This window comes from Cloeon dipterum, chromosome X, assembly GCF_949628265.1.
Source record: "Cloeon dipterum chromosome X, ieCloDipt1.1, whole genome shotgun sequence".
Taxonomy (NCBI): Eukaryota; Metazoa; Arthropoda; class Insecta; order Ephemeroptera; family Baetidae; genus Cloeon; species Cloeon dipterum.
Window position 1 is genome coordinate 8,679,180 of NC_088790.1, and position 17,838 is coordinate 8,697,017.

At 42.9% G+C, this 17,838-nt stretch overlaps 1 protein-coding gene across 9 annotated transcripts in view; it reads right to left on the bottom strand.

The window, feature by feature from the left end:
• Positions 1–17,838, bottom strand: part of LOC135945257 (ras-specific guanine nucleotide-releasing factor 2-like) — a 75,537-nt gene that overhangs the window by 45,908 nt on the left and 11,791 nt on the right. For all 9 annotated transcript variants that reach the window (XM_065492825.1, XM_065492824.1, XM_065492826.1 and 6 more), the window contains exon 2: positions 6,404–6,538. In XM_065492825.1, the coding sequence (XP_065348897.1) occupies positions 6,404–6,538 (135 nt within the window). The remainder of the gene's footprint in view (positions 1–6,403; positions 6,539–17,838) is intronic.

Consider the following 17,838-nt stretch of genomic DNA (forward strand, 5'->3'; position numbering starts at 1 on the left):
TTCAAAACCTAGTCTTAGGGGCGGAAATCACAAAACCATTAAAATTTTCATAATTGAAAAAGCAGCTTTGCTCGTTGAAATGAAAGAGAATGCTATTACCGCACACAGTTCGTTCGATTGAGCGTCGAAGACATTTCCTCGGCGGAGAGCACACTTTGCTTATTGATTTCACGTCTGCATTAGCAACAAAATAAAGTAGTTGTTAACCGATATTGATTGACAGCCTATTGTTCCCTGAGCGACGTGCAGAACGCAACTTTAGGCCTCGCGAGAGAGAGATAGATAGAGAGAGAGAGAGAGAGAGAGAGAGAGAGAGAGAGAGGCTGATGCGAAGCCAAGATTGTATTCACACACATTAGGGGTTGAGGTGGGGCGGCTGCAACGCTTTCCATGAGAAGAATTCGACGGTGAGATGCTACCCCGTGCGTCATCGATCACAGCAGCGCACACCTGCTGGTTAATGACTACCGCTTGCAAATTTTCACTCGCCCCGCATTGCATGCTGCACCTTACCGACCACATTTCACGCGCAATCTCGTGCTGGGGGATGTGAAAAATGACCCGATTTCTATGCAGCATTAAAAACGCGTGCTTTCCGCTAGAAAAATAGAATCCAATCTGCGACGTTTGTCCCACTTTCCATATTTGCCATCTTGCGAGGGAAACACCATCAATCGTGCCTCTAGAAATGGTCAACAGATGGGAAAAATCTATTTTTCACCGCCCTTCTTGTTGGCGCATATTCAACGCCGAGCAAAGAAAAACGTCGCTCTATTTTTCCCCGACCTCCTCCACTCGCAATGTGTCAGTGCCATTTCCAGAGCGCGGTGCTGACGGTCACTTTTTTATTCATACTTGTTGTACGAGCGCAAAATGCGACCCTTTTTTGATGAAGTTTATTTCAGTGCCATTGTGCCGAAACGACGGACGAATTTTCGATATATTATAACAACTGCGAGAGCGACCGAAAGTTTATTCGAGCGTCGTAACTTTGCATATTGTAGAGATATTCCCGCGGGGCCGCAAAATTGTGATTGCTATCGAAAGCGGTCACGCCATTGCCGAATTTTCTCGCCGGATGTTATTCCTGATGGCGTGACGGCCAATAAGAGCAACAGTTTGTGAGCCGCACTTGGCTGTTACGCAGTAATTGCCAAAGTCTTTATAGAGAACCTGTCGCGCAAGTTGGTTCAGCAAAGTCTGCATAGCCTCGGCCCCGCAAATGGTTTAATTTTCGCTAGTAACAGCATGGTCTTGACTACTTTAAGTATTAAATTAATTAAAAAAAACTCTAAACAGCACACAAAATCCTAACAATAAGGGTTTAATGCTAAACAAAAATTTCGTCCATTTTGGAACAAAAGTATCGATTTGATTATATCTGTTAAAAAAGGGCTTGAAAGGGGGTTTACAGTGTTTACCTGTTAAGTTTTTCCAAAACTATTTATTCTTGTTTATTCTTTAGTCATTTCAATAAAATACAATTAAGAAAAAATAAATTATCAGGTAATACACAGCAAGAAAGGGCAAACAGTACTAGCGAAAACTTTAGGTTTGGATTTTTTTAATTTCTCTAATAAAAAAGCGCATCTAATTAATTACTTTTTTCTGCACCGAATATTGTCTAAATTCCCCAAGCAAGTCTATTTTAGAAAAAATTTGCGCGGAAAAAAGAGTCGAAGAAAAAACGGGAGGCAGGGCCTATTACAACAAAAATCCTTTTAGTGCGTCAAGCACGACCACTACGGCAGAGGGAAAGTATACCGAATTTTCCCATTAGCACTGAGCCGCATTTTGCATTTTGCGGGCGTGACGCAGCGCCGGTGACGTCCCTTTCAGCCTCTTTTGAAAATTAGCGGCGCGCACTGCCTTTTGCAGATGCGAGCCAAAAATACATATGTACGCCAGCGGAGCACTTGAAACGACTGCTCCGGCTGATTTTGGCTTTTCAAACGCCACCACTATCCGATCCATTAATGCGCCATTCAAACGGGGCGCAAAATACGCGCCAGCACGTGCGCCCGACTTGGTGACTGCTTTTCTGCCAGGTGATTTCTAGCCAGAAGAATATGGATGAAAGTCCTGAATACGGAATTTATCGTCCTTGGCGAAGCAAACTCAAAAGTTTATTTCCCTGTCAGCAAAGTGGAAATGAAATTAGGGTAGAATTGGTTCAGACCACTAAAACGATTTTCCCGTTTTTAGAGAAATTCGTTTGCAAAAAAAATTTAACAACACTTTTTCAACTGTTAAGCTGATTTTTTGCTAGCATCCCTTAACAAGTGGTGTCAATTCATTTTTATATTAATTTTACTCGTCAATTTAGGGAAAAGTCATAAATTTTCCAGGCTGTAGCCGTTCGGCACCGCAATGCAGGAGCCGCAGCTTCCCCCATGCGGCGGAGGAAACTCAATTTCCTGACAAAAGCACCAGCTTCATCACAAAGGTCAAGGTTGCAAAAACAAACAACCAACTTGCTTAATATTTCCCAGGCGTCCAGCTTAAGACCATGCTCCCTCTCTTTTCTAATAGCCCGCACGGCCAACAAAAGTCATATTGCGAGCCGCCGAAAAAAATAAATAAATAAAACCGCGCGTGTTGGGTGGCACGCAGCGTGTAAATAAAACTGGGGCATGGATTATCTCCTCCGAGAGCAATCTGAAAAGAAGAAGAAGAGTGGCCGCAGGTGGGAGCGAAAAATTGATACCCTGCTTATTGTCTCGAGACACACACACACACATCTCTGACATCGCCCGAGAAATTACGCCGTGCGCGTGGCAATAAAGGAAAGAGGCGGAAAGAAACTTTTTGCCGGTCCTAGGCGATCGGAAATTTGTTCGCCAGCCTGACACTTCGTCTTTTCTTTTTTTCCTGCTCTCTTTCCCTTTTGGTCGAGGTGTGTGCCGAGAGAGATTACTTCTCTTTCTTTCTTGGTTTCGCCGACTGCTCTTTCAATAATTCATGTTTGATGTGAGCAAAGGATGTGGCCAGACCAGATGCTTGGTGTACCTACTTTTCAGCGGCAAAGTTTTCAGGTTCTTGGCACACACTCGGAGCCTCGGGAATTAGCTTTCGTGGCTCAAGTCTTCGACGAGGGATGTAAAATCATATTTTTTTGTCGAAAGATTAATTAATATTTGCTGACTTATATATTTACAATAGAATCTTTTAATTTATTATTGAATATATATGGTTTTCTTTAACCCATTTTTTATCTGAATGTAACTTTCTTTTTAAACATTATATATAATTAATGTAAATTCAACTAATTCCGGAAAGAATAAGAGCAACAGGATTTTAACCACGAAAAATTATTTTCTCTCTGGCAAGTGCAGTCGGTGAAAAATTCAACTTTACAGCAAGGATTACCGAGAGAAAGGCTGGAGAAAAATTAATTTTCTTACGCGCATCGGGGGCCCATTTGCGGCAAGGTGATTAAATTCTCTGGAGCGGACGCGGCGGGCGCGTAATCCAGCTTGAGTGATCGCCGGCAGCAGCTTTCACCGTCTGGCAGATTAATCTTTCGCTCATTAATCTGCAACCAGTTGGTTGTACCAAGTTTGGGGCGGCGTGAACAATGCTTGCTCGCTGGCGCGGTTTGCGGCCGACTCGTCAGAGGATTCGGCTTGGGCAGCGCGCCTGAAAAATGCATGCACGGCGAAAGCACCACCGCAGAGAGTGTTAAACTTTGAAGCGGTGGCGGTTTCTGCCTCTGCACCCTTACAATGCCGCCTTAAAAAGCAAGGGCTGCGCTGCACTGTAAAGCAGGCTGCTTCGTGTACCTTTGCCTGTCACAAAAGCAGCCGGCGATTAAATTTTAAACTGCTTCCACGCGCGCGTACCTTGAGAAAGCTGGCGGTGGATTGCTTTGAGTCTTTGCTCAGGTGTTGGCTGCTTGGATCAAGATCGTAAAAAAGGTTTAAAGAAGGTATTAAACTAAAAATACCATTCGCAGCGGCAGGAATAAAGTCAACGGTGGGATGGCTTTGTGTCAACGCTTTTTATAGGATCGAATTTTCCACATTTTATGCGAAAACCAACGTTTCTATGCTTCATGAACGAAAAGCAGGCATATTTAAAAAAAAATATATATATGCGCAGCCGATACTTTTTGGAACTGGCTTGGCAGGTTTGAATTTTATATAAATCTATACTTCTCTCATAAAAAACTATAGGCTTTTCAAAATTTACAACTTTAATATGAACACAATAAATCCTTTTTTTGTGAATCAACTATGTGCTCAAGGAAAAAGTAGGTTGCAAAATGGAACACCTCAAATTAAATTTTTACATCTTTACTGCATTGAATGTTAGAGCTACAAATCATTCTCCTCTTCAAAAATTCAAACGAAATAGGACCAAATAAGGAATGGAATTGAAAGCGTTTGTTATTTTACCCCGAAATGAGAAGTTTAACAAAATGTTTTACGGTAATGAGCGTCTTTTACGTTTTCATTAAGAGAAGCGATGCGAAAACTTGACGCGTCTGGTAGCGAAATCTGCGCCGTCAAGCATCCATCTCGCGTCTGCTTTTAATAAAACAGTCACGCCTTTAAAGTATATGTTGCCAAATTCCGATTTAATTAAAGCGAGTTGCGAACTGCTTGAGCCGGGTTCAAAAGAGAAAGAGCTGCTGAACGTGACATAGCATTCTCTCTCCCTCTCCCTCTCCCTCTGACGACTGGGTGGAATGAAGTGCCGAAATTTTCTCCGCACGACGCCAACAGGTTTCCATGTACCAAGGACGGCCAGCAAGTCGGCTGGGGCAAAGAGAATGATTTAATATAAATTGCACCTCAATGGTGCGAGAAACTGGATTCCCTACGTTGCCCTTCGCGCAGAGCAGCGAATTCCGGGAATTTCGGCCGCGCCTCTGTTTCTCCATTTTCGGAATTGATGATATACGAGCGGCGCACTTACTTAGTCCTTGCTGAAAACTTCCAACCGACCCATTAAAAAGTTTTGGACCGAAAAAGTGAGTCGAAAGCAAAGCATCCTTCTCAGCGCGGGCAGCGAATTAATTAAGACGGCAATGAGCGAAGGCACAAGAATAATAGCGGCGGTGCAGCCTCGTAATTTATGTTGGGCGGCAAACTCGCAGCGGCGGCCCCGCGGCGCAAAATAACCGCCGCTCCCTGCAGAGCATGTTTCCTGCTCCTTGTATCTTTTGTGCTCCGACGAGAAATAGTTGGAATTGCTGAAGGAAATTTTTTGCCCCAAAATATCTTGGTATGCGCAAAATTCGTTAAAAAATCTTGAAAATTTGAATGCAAGATGATCCAAATGAAATCAGTGCAAAAAATCGAACTTGGATGAGACAATTTAGTTAAAAAAAAATCTGAATATTCATATATCTATTTACTCCTATTTCATCGTGCTTAGTTCGATTATTGTTTTGCTAATCAGAACAAAGTCAAGTTAGCTAACGCCCCAATGAACAAAGAGCAATAAAACCTCTTTCTATCAATCGTTGCAGGAAATTTAGCTTGGCTAATAATTATCGAGGGCTAGTGCGGTGCGTAAAGCACGACATCAATCTTACCTTCAAATTGTTGCTTTTCTGATAATGATTTATTGATCACACAGCAGCAGCAGAGACGGTGACGGAAATGGAAAGCTCCTCACTACAAGTCGAACCTGCCATTTCTTTTCTGCTCGGCAGAAAGAGCCGCCGCTGCTATTCTATCCGCCTCTCGGACACGAAAGAGCCACTTTATTTCCTGCATGTCTTTTCGTAGTTTTAATTGGAAAACCATCGATTTCCTCCCGGACAATGCCTCGGCGAAATTAATGTGTCGACGCTGAGATTTCTTCCGTGAATAAAAAAATCTAGCGTAAGATATCAACCAATTTGTACCTTTGACCTTTACTGCTAAAAAACATGAAATCGTAAGATATTCTGTTTTAAATATTTTCCCCATCGCTGTGGCAATCCCCAATTTCATAATTGAAACAAGCGAATCACAATATCACCGATTGTGACGCAAAGACAACTTTTCGCCGATATTATTGATCCGTTTGGAGGCCATTATGCTGCCAATAAAGGTTCACCGTTGCGGAAACAAACACAACATTTCATTATGCGTGAGTGTAGAGCGCCTGTCTAACAAAAACACGAGAGTTTTCCCCTATCCCTAGTATAAAAAATATTATGTATCTATTCAGTCATGTGTGCGTGTGCGTGTTTTCATTTCATCACTCGGAAGAGGCGGCAGATGCTGTAGCTTTTGTGTCTGTCGCTCATTATGACGAAAAATGCGCTTTCATCGAACAGCGACGGCTCCAAATGGAATGGAAATTGTTTTTGATCCACTCTACATAAAATATCGGGGCTCGTATAGCAAATTATGCAGTTTGTCCAAACTCATGTTTTTTTCATGGCGTTTGCAAAACAGAAGCCTACCTGTTTGTTGTCGGTGCCGTCTTTGTTCTTGGCCGCCGATCCGGCCGTGATGAGTCGCTCGCAGTAACAGCCTTCCAGCAGGAGCACTCCCGATGGCCTGTTACACGTGTCCGACTCGTAGTAAAAGAGCAGGTTCTGCAAAAAAGAGTGCAATTTTTTTAATTCTCCTGGTTGCATGAACTGTTTCCTAAAATCTTCAATTTATTCATTACATTTTTTTTTATTCTCGTGTGTTTCTTTTCCATTTTATTTCACTTATTGAAGGTTAATCGTGTTTTAGAAAATATAAAATAAAATCAGTTTTCCTTTGTTACGCTATTTAGTCTATTTTTCCTGTGCTCAAATTAGCAAACACAAATTTCTCTTCAAAAAAACGTGACAACCTTCAATCGAATTTTAATTAGTTTCCTAAATCATAAAAAAGTATAATTCCTGTCCCATAGAAGAGGTTAAAAGCTCAGAAACAGAACATTTATGTGGAAAAGTAATCTCCGTAACCCAGGAAACGATCTATTCCTCCCCCTTTTCAAACACTTGTTATTCGTGATGCTTGAGAAATCTATTTTCTGTTCCGAGAGTTGCAGACAGCTCACTTCCTCTTTTTCCCACGATCGCTTCCAAAAGGTCTATTTTCCCTGGTCGGTTGAAACGTTATTCACAACGCCGTGCGTGCGTTTGATAGCGGTGCCAAATTGACAGAGTGCGACTATGTACATGAGTGTCAGGTTGCAGAGAGGCGAAAGGGGCTCTGTGCGGCACTCGAGGCCGTCACACAGCACTCGGATCAGACAATGGGGCTGTTGCACGTGATCGCCACACATGCATGGAATTGCTCACTTGCACAATGGAATCCTGCCGGCTACGCGCTTTGAGATCTAGTCATTTTCGCCCTCGTGCAGACAATAGGGCTAATTTCAGTGCTTGCCTCTCTGCTGTCCATATTGATTGCCGAGGATTAATTTGTCCTCTTTGCGCCGTTGACACGCCTCAACGCAAGCTGCGTATTTGCCACTCTGAAACTCCCAATCAATCGCATTCAAATCGGAAATTGCTGATACGGAGTGTGCCGTGAAATTCGCTAATGGATTTCCTTATGGCTGCATGATAATTTTAGCTATTGGCGATTGATGTGCAGAAGACGGTTATTTTGTTATAACCGCACGGGCATCTAACGATCCGCATTAATAATTCATCATTACCGGACGTTCAACGACAGGTGAAGGCGGTCCATTGTGGTGTGGGTGCGCATTGTGTTTCGTAGCCCCGACGCGCAATCAGCAGCTATAAATTCAGCGCCCGTGCACGTCTGGGGCATTGTGCCGGTGGCGAAATTCACCGCAAGAGGAGGCATATCAGCGGCCGTCTCAACGCGCTGGCTGCCTTTATTGAGAGGCGAGCGTGATCGATATTGCTAGATAAAGATCCTCTTCAGGAGACCCAATAATTGGCTGCAAAAGTAAATTTCCACGCCGCGAGCACACCAAAAACTTTCTCCCGAAATGACAGGCATAGCTTTTATTTCGACATTAGTCAAAGTGGCCTGGATCAGCTAATGAATATGAGCGCTCCTGCCTGATGTAAATTTAATAACGCCTGAGGCCGGACGCGCGCAGATACAGTTTCAGAGGACACTTTTCTACCATTCTGGTTACCATCTCAATGCACGCGTGTCGCTTTGTTTCTTTCCTGAGGCACGTAATTAAAACTCGCGAGAGAAGAGAGGTGCAAACGACCGCCGCACGCAAACTCGGCTCAAATTAATGAAGCTCCATGACATTCGGTGCCCGGGAAAAAGGCAGCCGGGTTTCAGGAAACAAAACACTCCGACTGTGAGACTGGAAACAGATTTTTTTAGTTAGCACAACCAAGCTATAGAATTTTGTTTTGTATTGTGTCAAATTGAGAGTGCAGCTTTTTTCCAGGTATTAGAATTTAATATGGAGGTGAATATTGAGTGTTTATATTAGGGGGATTTCATGGATTTGACTCCATGCTTTGGCGACGGGTTTTTATCGAGCTCGGATACTTGATTTAACATAATCTATTATTCCGGTAAGACACCAAAACCCGCTTGAACCAGGTCCGTTGCAATTAAATGCTCTCTCCACAAAACTTGCATTTTTGGGTCACTATAACTGCAGTGTACTCGAATCCAAACGAGACCCAAAAGATTTTCTTGTTTTGGCCTAACAGGAAAATTAAAACTGGGAGTTAATAGACCGAAAATTCGCAGTGTTTAATTTAAGCTCCATTCGGCCGAAAATGTATCAACGAAAAATAAAATATAAATAATTTATTTCTGGGGTCGGATTTCCACGCTGAAACTTTTTGAAGAAATTTTTGTATTTCGATCGGTATGCCTCTATAACCCACGAGTCTAATAATATGGTTAAAACACAAAAGCACATTTTATTCATGGCTTTAGTTTGATGAATTATTTGGCAAAGGTCACAATGGTACTTTTGGGTGAAACTCTAGCTAATTTCAAAAAGATGAATACTTCATTGGTGAATAGGTAAAATCTAGCTAAAAGATTTTCTACGATGAATCATCCTTCTCTGGGCTTTATGTCAGCACAGAAATCATGTTTGAGAACGGTGTCGAAGCGCTGGCTAGTTAATGAAGCGCGAAGCAGGGGTCGCACTCGGGTAATTATCCGGCCATGCTCGCGACCAGGGATAATTAAATAATTGCGATGATGGATGAGCAGAGAGCAGGCTTATCGCTGTCCAGCTGCCAAATAGAATGCGTCAGTCCTTTGAAAATTGGCTCCGACTCGGGCGAAGCAGCAACTCGTCTTTATCTATTTATCTGCGAGAGGTGGAATTAGCCTGCACGCGCGCACTAACGAGTTTCCCCAATTCAAAACGAGACCCGGCCGCTTTTCTATCTGTTCGACTTCTTTTATACATCAGTTGGTAATGCAAGTTGAAGTTTGCCTCTGCCTGGGAAGAAAATTCACCCCTCTTGAATCTACCTGTGTGCTGGCCGCACTGAGAAACCAGGAGCGAAAAATTGCACGGACCGACTCGTTTTTCGCTCGTTACGGCTGACGCGCTCGTGCGTTTGCATTAAGCGCGCGTGTGAAACGACACTCTCGAGGGGGGCCAAGTAAAAAGCAGCCTACTGGCGCCGTCAAATCTGTTACACGTCGTTATGTTAAAATGGGCTGATATAACAGACGGGTATAGCAAGGTTGTTTGCAGCGTTTTGTTAGCTTTCAATTAACATGATTTTACGTTCGCTAAACCTAATTATAAAGGCCCACGCAGATAGGGCAGAGAGCTCCAATTTTCAAAGGCAAAATTAACGGTTTTAGCGATGCTACTTTTTTTAATAATAAGTATTGAAAAAAGGCACTGCTTGCTCAGCAGGAAAATAAATTTAAATATTCTCCAGAACACTAAACCCCGATGTTCTTCTCGGTTAGCATAGCCGAACTGTTTTAATCCTCTCGATTCACCGATTCTACATCAATACCCTTTCAAAGATGTTTCACGAACAGCCCTGGGGGGAAATACTTCAAGCATAAAAGAGCGCTCCTAGCTCGCGGAAATACTTTTCTGACAGCGGCTGCTCTTTTTTTCCCCAAATGGCACAAAACCTGGCCTCTCGTGTTTTTGCACCGGGGAAAATTGAGAAGTATGACCTCCTTTCGCTCGCACCTTTCCTAACACACGCTTGTCGTCGTGCACTCTACGAAAATAAATCCGCAGAGAGGCAGAGTTGGCAGCGAGAGAGAGAATTAAATCTCAACGCTCATATGCAGCATTTTTACCGGCCCGCAACCCCGTATTTACGTTGTGCGCGTGCACGTACTCACATGCGGCGAATTTATTACTTTTTGCGCATTAGGGAATACGCGTTTATTACGCGTGCCGAGCACCGGCCGGGTTGGGCCGGATGGATTCGCTCGGCTAGGCCCTGTTGCCACTGCTGATTAGCAGATTTACGCGCAGGTGGTTCTTCTTGATTCGCATCCGGACCCTTCTCTCTCTCGAAACTGGCAAGCGCCGACCGTATTAAATATTCATCCACCTGATAGGATTGCATTTTGCCGAGGGGCTCGAAAAATAGAAAGGAAATTTTTTGAGAGCGGTTTTAGACCAAATTGAATTATATTTTCATTTTTCTGAATGAAAAACGATAGTTAATAAATTTGTTTGAACCATAAAGCCAACTTAATCAATAAAACATGGACAAGATGAAGACGTGAATTGCGGGAAAATTGCTATCACCGGCAAGAGAAAATGAATTTTAATTGGAAAAATGTAAATGCGTTCATTGCAATTCCATCATGACTAATATAAACCACTTTCTTGAGCGTCCTGTGAAACCAATGTCTTTTACCAAAGGAGCGCTCTTGTAAAAAAATGGAAAGCTTCGTACGTCATACACGTATAATGAATAATAATTATTCGACTCTAATTGGAAATAAATGCACGGAGGAAAAATTAAAGGGAAATGCTTTTGATGCGTTTATAATATTTTCTAATTTTGCTTAGCTTACAAATATAATATTTAACGGCCATTTTGCTATAAATTTCTCTTGACTGGGCAGCTTCAACTGCCATCAATTACAAGAAGGCTTTTTTTCTTCTAGTTTTTAGGCTTGTGGATTGTTGATAGACGTAGTGGTGTCGCACGCTCTTTTTGTTTGTGATCAGCAATTAGTTTAGTTGATCGTATTCATTGACTAAAAATTCGAAAATTTCTGCAGCTACAACTGTGCCGTGAATTATGTTAATTAGTAAATGTACTGCAGAATTTGCCTATGGGGCCGAAACGGCAGTTCAAGAGCAGGTTTAAAAAAATGTCTTATTATACACTTGCTAACTATCCTAGAGCCATTTATTGTAATTTTCTCTTTCCAAATTAATATCACCTCTAAATTTACCCATTCACTGATTGCAAATAAATTCGTTCCCATTGAGGGGGCTTATAAATCAATTTTTCTAAGCGTCCAGCTCAGCTGTGTTGTATTTTTTGGCCATACTTAAAATAATTTTAGCTCATCCGCACGTTTGACAAACCATGATTAATTTTATAGTTTGTTTTTTGCCTCATGCTTAACAGGTAATTTTTCACTTCAAAATTTACCAAAACTAGGCATCAATTACAGTTAATTGAAACCATTGCCACCATAGCATTCACAAGAGATCGACTGTCAAAAGCGGAAGGAAGCGCGCTCTGTGTGACGATGTTGACTTTATAACTAATGAATACGGGAGTCAAGCGCGCATCAAAATCGTTCGAGAGAACTTTGTTTATTTAGCAGCTAGAGTAGCAAATTTTCTCCGAATGTCGCAAAGCAAAGCGTGTTAATAAGAGAAAACGCGGTGGAGTTGTCAAACAGCTAGTGCTGCGGCAGGCAGTGGGACTTTCCGGCACAAGTATTTGGATAAAACCGCTCAGAGGCGCGTGTTTGCCCGTTGCGGTCGAAATTATTCCTCATGTTGGCAAAAGGGCGGCACAGGCTGTTCGAGCCGTCGCACCGCAAAGACAGCTGCCACCGTACCGAACGATGGATATTAATTTTCAGGTCACTCGTGAGTGATATTCGTCCGTCTCGGGCCGATGCGGAAAATAGTTCACTGAGACCACCTTGCTATTGAAATGGATTTCAATACGAACAGTTTTGTGACAGCGTAAATGGAAATATTGCATCGCTTCCATTATTCAATTTTATTTCCATTTTCTCGCACGTTGCAGCATCGGTTAATCAATTTAAAAATTCACGACTGTATGCGCATCCCTGCTGCAAAGCACATTCATAAAATTGAACAATGTTTTCAAAGTTGATTACAAGCTCGGCCATCACGTCGTGCGGCGGTACGAAAGTTTTATGACGCAGAGAGCGTCCATAAAACTTGGAAAGAGACGCCTGTGCTCCATTACCGGCAGCACTTCGCTCCATAACCCTTTCATGCCCTCTTCGTTTCAATAATAAAAGGGAAGAAAAACACCAGTCGATCACTCCCGTTTAAAACGGCACGCGAGGCAAAATCGATGCTCGCCATTTAGCGAGCGAAATATATCTAAATAAGGTCCCGAAATAAAGGCGGACACAAAGGGAGAGAGGCTTCGACAGTGGCTCGGCGCATTCAAATTCAAAAACATGGCGAACAAAAGCGCCGCCCGTTCATCAAGCAGCCGACGTGGCGGGTTAAACAAAGCCGGCAGCCGTCGGAATGCAACCCGCACAGAGGCAAAAGCCTGTGCGAATCCGAGCGGCAGATCTCGCTCTTTTTTCTCCAGCAGCCTCACTGCTGACGACACCGCGCTGATCCATCGCCGGCAAAATATTTTTCTTTCTTGCCGCACGCAGATCGATCCGCACACGTCCTCCGCCTTGCCTTACCCGCGGATTTGTGTACGTACACGCACCGATCGCTCGAACCAACAAATTTATGCACCGAGCAAACATTGTCGACGCTCTACCGGATTTGCAGCCCGTCGCATCCCAAAGCGTGATCGCGATTGCTTATTATATTGTGAAAAAATAATGCGTAAATCAGCATACAATATAATCCTATTGAAAGCAATATTGTCAGGAACGTTTTGAACCTTTTTAAAAAAAATAACTCCATGGCAGGGTATTTAAAATTGAAAATAAAACGATGATTTTAAGAGGAGATTTTGCCTAGTTAGGTAAGCTCATTGTCAGCTCAATCTTGAGAAAACCTTAAATTTTTGGCCGTGCCCCGTAAGGTCATTTGAAAAGATGTTTTGATATTGCTCTATTTCCACTCAAACTTTGAAAAGTTAATTTATTTATCACAGGCTCTAACACCTTGATATTAAACATTTGCGAAAGCCTTTGGTATTCGAAACCATTAACAGACGGCGCTACCGTATACTCCCGATTTTAAGGCACTTCCACCTCGATTCAGGACATAATCCTGCTGCCGTGCTTTCAGCCCTGAAAATGATTCCTTTTAATGTACTGATAACCAAAATTTATTCTACCAGCTGTAGAAACGAAATGCACATTTTTTTATAAAAAGTATTTCTCTTTTGTTTTAAGCAAACCAAAAGAAATTATTTTAAGGGCTAAATAAGCAGCAGCAAGATTGAGTCTAATATTACAACGGAAGCTCCTTAAAATCGAAAGTAATTGCTGGCGTCATCTAATCTAATGGCATCTTTGTACGCTTAAGGGGCTTCTGCAACTAGTGGATGTGCCAAATACAATCCGAAATTAGAAAATTTGAATTTGATAAGAATTCTATCAAACACAAACATAACGAAACTCCCTTGGTTCCCAGCAAAAGCGGAAATTTTTCCGCTAAGCTGAACCTTCCAAAAAATACAAAAAAAAAACGAGAGATACGAATCCAGTTACTTTTTTGTACTCTCCGCCTCTCGCCCAACAAAAGATTAATTGAATTCGGCCCAATTGCCTCGAGTGTGCCGGTTCAGAGCAGTTCGTTTGGCGGAAAGAAAAACATTGAGGCAAGCGCGGCGGTGGCACAACAAACGATGGAATAGCAATCATTGAATCAATAAACGAGGAAACGCGCTGAAGCCTGCGAGGTCGTCACAAATTTATCACTCTGCTCGGCGCCCATCTGGGTCTTGGCTAACTTCATCTCGCGCTAACTCAAGAATCCGGTCGGTTTTATCTCTGCTTGCAAAGCAAACTGGAGGCAGGCCAACAGAGTTCTTTTTATTGACGGCATTACTGTTACTTATCGATGGAAAAAGTGCTGCTCTCATCACTGATCTGAATTTTCGATTCAGCGCAGAGATTACGCGAATGCCGTTTCAGCGGGAATATTTTCATTTGTAAGGATTTCGCAAGTGCAAAATTAATAATTGCAGGACGGGGAAGACATTTCCAGCTATCTATTGTGTATTCCCGCCTATTGCATGTTGTGCTTTAGACACAACTTTACTCACAAACACGCAAGAGATCCAAGATTTTGAAGTTATGCAACCGTTATAGCCAATGTGCTGAGCGGATTGCCTGCGCTTAATATTTCAGGGGCTCCAACTTCCGTACATCCCTTCTTGAATGATACAAGAAATAACTTTCTTCCTCTTTTAGATTTGTTTCGAAGGAAAACGGAGGAAAACAAACAAAATATATTTTCTGAACTGATCCCTGTGAAATCAAGCGGCGAATGGGAGGAAATGACACAAGGAAAAGTCGCAAAATTGGAATTCTCATCATCAGCGCGTTTCCGTCGCATTCTAGGTCAGCTGCTGCACTAAATCAAACCATCTTTGAAAAAGCTAGTGCAGACAAAGCAGAGGAGACTTGTTGCACAGCGCACAGCAACAGCCAGCGCGTCGCGTGTGCGAGCGGGAAAGAGTCGGTCGGTCGGTCGGTCGGACGGCAGAAGGACTGAAGCCCAGTGATGTTGATTAGCGCGCGTACACACAAACAGGCCTAAGGCTGCTTTGGAAATTGCAGCCGCACCTAGCTCGGATGCGGCACACACGCGCGTGTGTCTTGTGTGCGTCGTTGTTTGACTTGCTTTGTCTCGTGGATGCTCAACCACTCGCAGGCATGTACTCGTTCTAACAATGTTGCAGCAGCTGTCGCCGTCAGTTGAGCAGCACCGGTTGGTTGCGGGCAACATCATCTCGCAGCTTTTATTTTCATCTGACTGATGGGGAGGAAAAGTAGGTGAGCACTCGCAGTGTGAATAGCACAAGGATAATGAGCTATCCGACTTTTTCCTTGGGAAAAATCCATTTCTGCTGTAGAGTGGTTTATAATCCCGAATTCACACATCTGCTGTTACAGAGTTTTTGGCGCATATTCTCGCAAAGGTCACAGGTGAGAATGAGAATGCTGGTGATAGGTTTTTCAATAACGGCGTAACCAAATAAGCGAATCAACCGTGCAAGCGCTCCCAGAAGAGATGTTAAGGTTTATTGATCTGGCTCCGCGAGCGACGGGATATCAAGTGATGTATAAATAAATTCGGCCGCCGCTTTACGGACCAATACTCGAGACGCATTTTGTCGACGGTAATAATATCACAGGCGGAAAGGTGCTCTCCTCTCCTTGTGTGTCTAAACTTTGACAAAGTTTGCGTGCGTGTGTGATATGAAAAGGCAGGCGAAAGAGAGCGAGAAAAAGCTGCGGCCCAAGGGTGATTGCAGTCCTGCCTTGAATCACTTTGTCCGCGCATTTTTCCCCGCCAAGTTTCTTGCCAACTGCGAGAGAGACCTCTCCTCGGGGAACCGCCACCACGACAAACTTGCCTCGTCTTATTTCCTCTGAAATTCGAATGTTTCTAGCATAGCACTTAGGAAAAGGCGAGTTTTGTTTCGCATTTGCGGGTTGCTTATTCACAAGGCAAACGACGTGCAATTCGCTTGACGTGAGTGTGTTGGGGAAACCTCAATGGCTTGGCAGGTTGACAATGGTGTTGCCAGCAGAAGGCAACTTTGCGGTATCAATACAATTCTTGGTTGAAAGTACAATCATAAGAAAGAGCTAACTGCGAGAGAGAAAGAGAACGACTGCGTGTAATTTCATTTTCACTTCATTTTTATTCTGCTTTTATTCTAATTTGGATACTTTCATGAAAGAATTCATTGTACAATCTTTAAATCAGTATGTAAATTTACAATTTAGGCTAGGAATGACTACAGAGGGAAAAAGAATTATAATACTTAAAGGATTTAATTATTCGTACGTCAGCGTTTTACTTCAGAACTCGTAATTTTAAAATATTTTTAGGAAAAAATGCAATACTCAATTTATTAAAGTCTGAATCGCTCTATGCTGTTCGAATTATACAAGTTATCAGAAATACATTAAAATTTTTGTTAACGTCACAGCAGATATTTCTCATTTAGAGTGTACCGTGAACATCCCCCAATAACACTAATTAATCACGACAGTCGTTTACGGATTTTCGGGCAACGCCATCAGTCGAAACGGAGTGATGATCTGTCATCCCAATAGAGAGGCTTTCAAAATCTATTCACAGCTCGAGCTTTCAAGCGGCATTGTCATTAATCCTTCCAAATACTAGGAAATTCTTACTAATTGCAGCAACAAGTAATAAAAATGGCGGGATGCCAAATTTGGCCTGGAAAGCACAGGCTGAAATCAATCGGCAAAATTGGGTAAATCGCGGCCACACACGGGCACGAGGGAGTGTGTGAGAGAGAGAGAGAGAGAGAGAGAGAGAGAGAGAGAGAGAGAGAGAGAGAGAGAGAGAGAGAGGGCGCTCTACGCTGCGGTAGCAGCAGCTCTTCCCATCATCCCGTGGGGTCAACACTGACGTCATTGCGACGTCGGTACCTGTTCGAGCTCCACAGGCGGCACACCAGCAAATCCTCCATTGCCCCTGGCCTGGCGTACGCGCGGCGAAACGTATTTTTGCCGCTGATCAGGTTAATTAAGGCCTGCGAGCTAACGCCTCCGCTCGTTCGCCTCTTGGTCAGACGAAATGGTCCCTAGAGAGGAGAATCTAATTGAATTCTGAATCGCCCTGAAATAATTTTCAAGGCCCCTCCATTAATTTCATAAGAAGAACAAGAAATATACGAATTTCCCCTTGATAGAAAAACGAAGAAAATTGTGGAAGCGTAAATATTGAATTCAGAAAGTGAGAAACTAATAATTCGAGAGGAAAGTGTAAAACCTACACAAAATTGATTATTGTTCACCCAGCAGTGACTGTGACAAAGTTTTATTTAAAAATTACTTCAAAATATCTTACTACCAAAGCATACATTGTATTTCTTAGCAGTGCATTCAAGCAAGATTTCATTTCGCTAAAATAACCATCGCTGTAATGAATAAGTCGCTAAAGTTTCGCTTCCCAGAGGGTTTTCCTGTCATCCCAAGACTGATGAAGACAACTCACGCTAAAATTGCAAAAGTGCGCCTGGGCATAGGGCGGGCGCGCGGGTTTTTTCACCCTCGCCGAGTCGCAGGCAGACAAGCGAAATGATACTCCGCACAAATAGTCACGCGGGTGCATCTCCATTTAGCTGTCAAGACGGCGCGTCTTTTCGAGTGATGTTGTCAAGAGACAGTGCAGGGGCAGAGAGAAACCGCCGGCACTCGTTTTCATATCTCGCACTGCGTACTGCAAAATGCGCCCGCGGCCCAAACTTTTAAGTGGATGCCGACGAACAAAGTTTTTAGCGGAGGAAAATGACGTTACACTTTGAATGAGCGTTTTGCTCTCCTGGAAAGTTTCTTTAATGAAAATGAATACATTCAATGAAAACTGGAAATGAAATCATGTTTCACCATGCACTGAAGACAAAAGACACACATAAATTCGCTTTTTCGCAGTTCTTTCTTAGTGCGTGGATTAACTATATTTTTTCTAGCATGATCTTCTGTGGCACTTTGATTTGCGTTCTTTTTCGATTAAACGGGGACACATATTTTTCATCTTAGGGATGTTTGCCTGGGGATAAAAAATGAATAGTCCTCCGTAACCTACATTTTT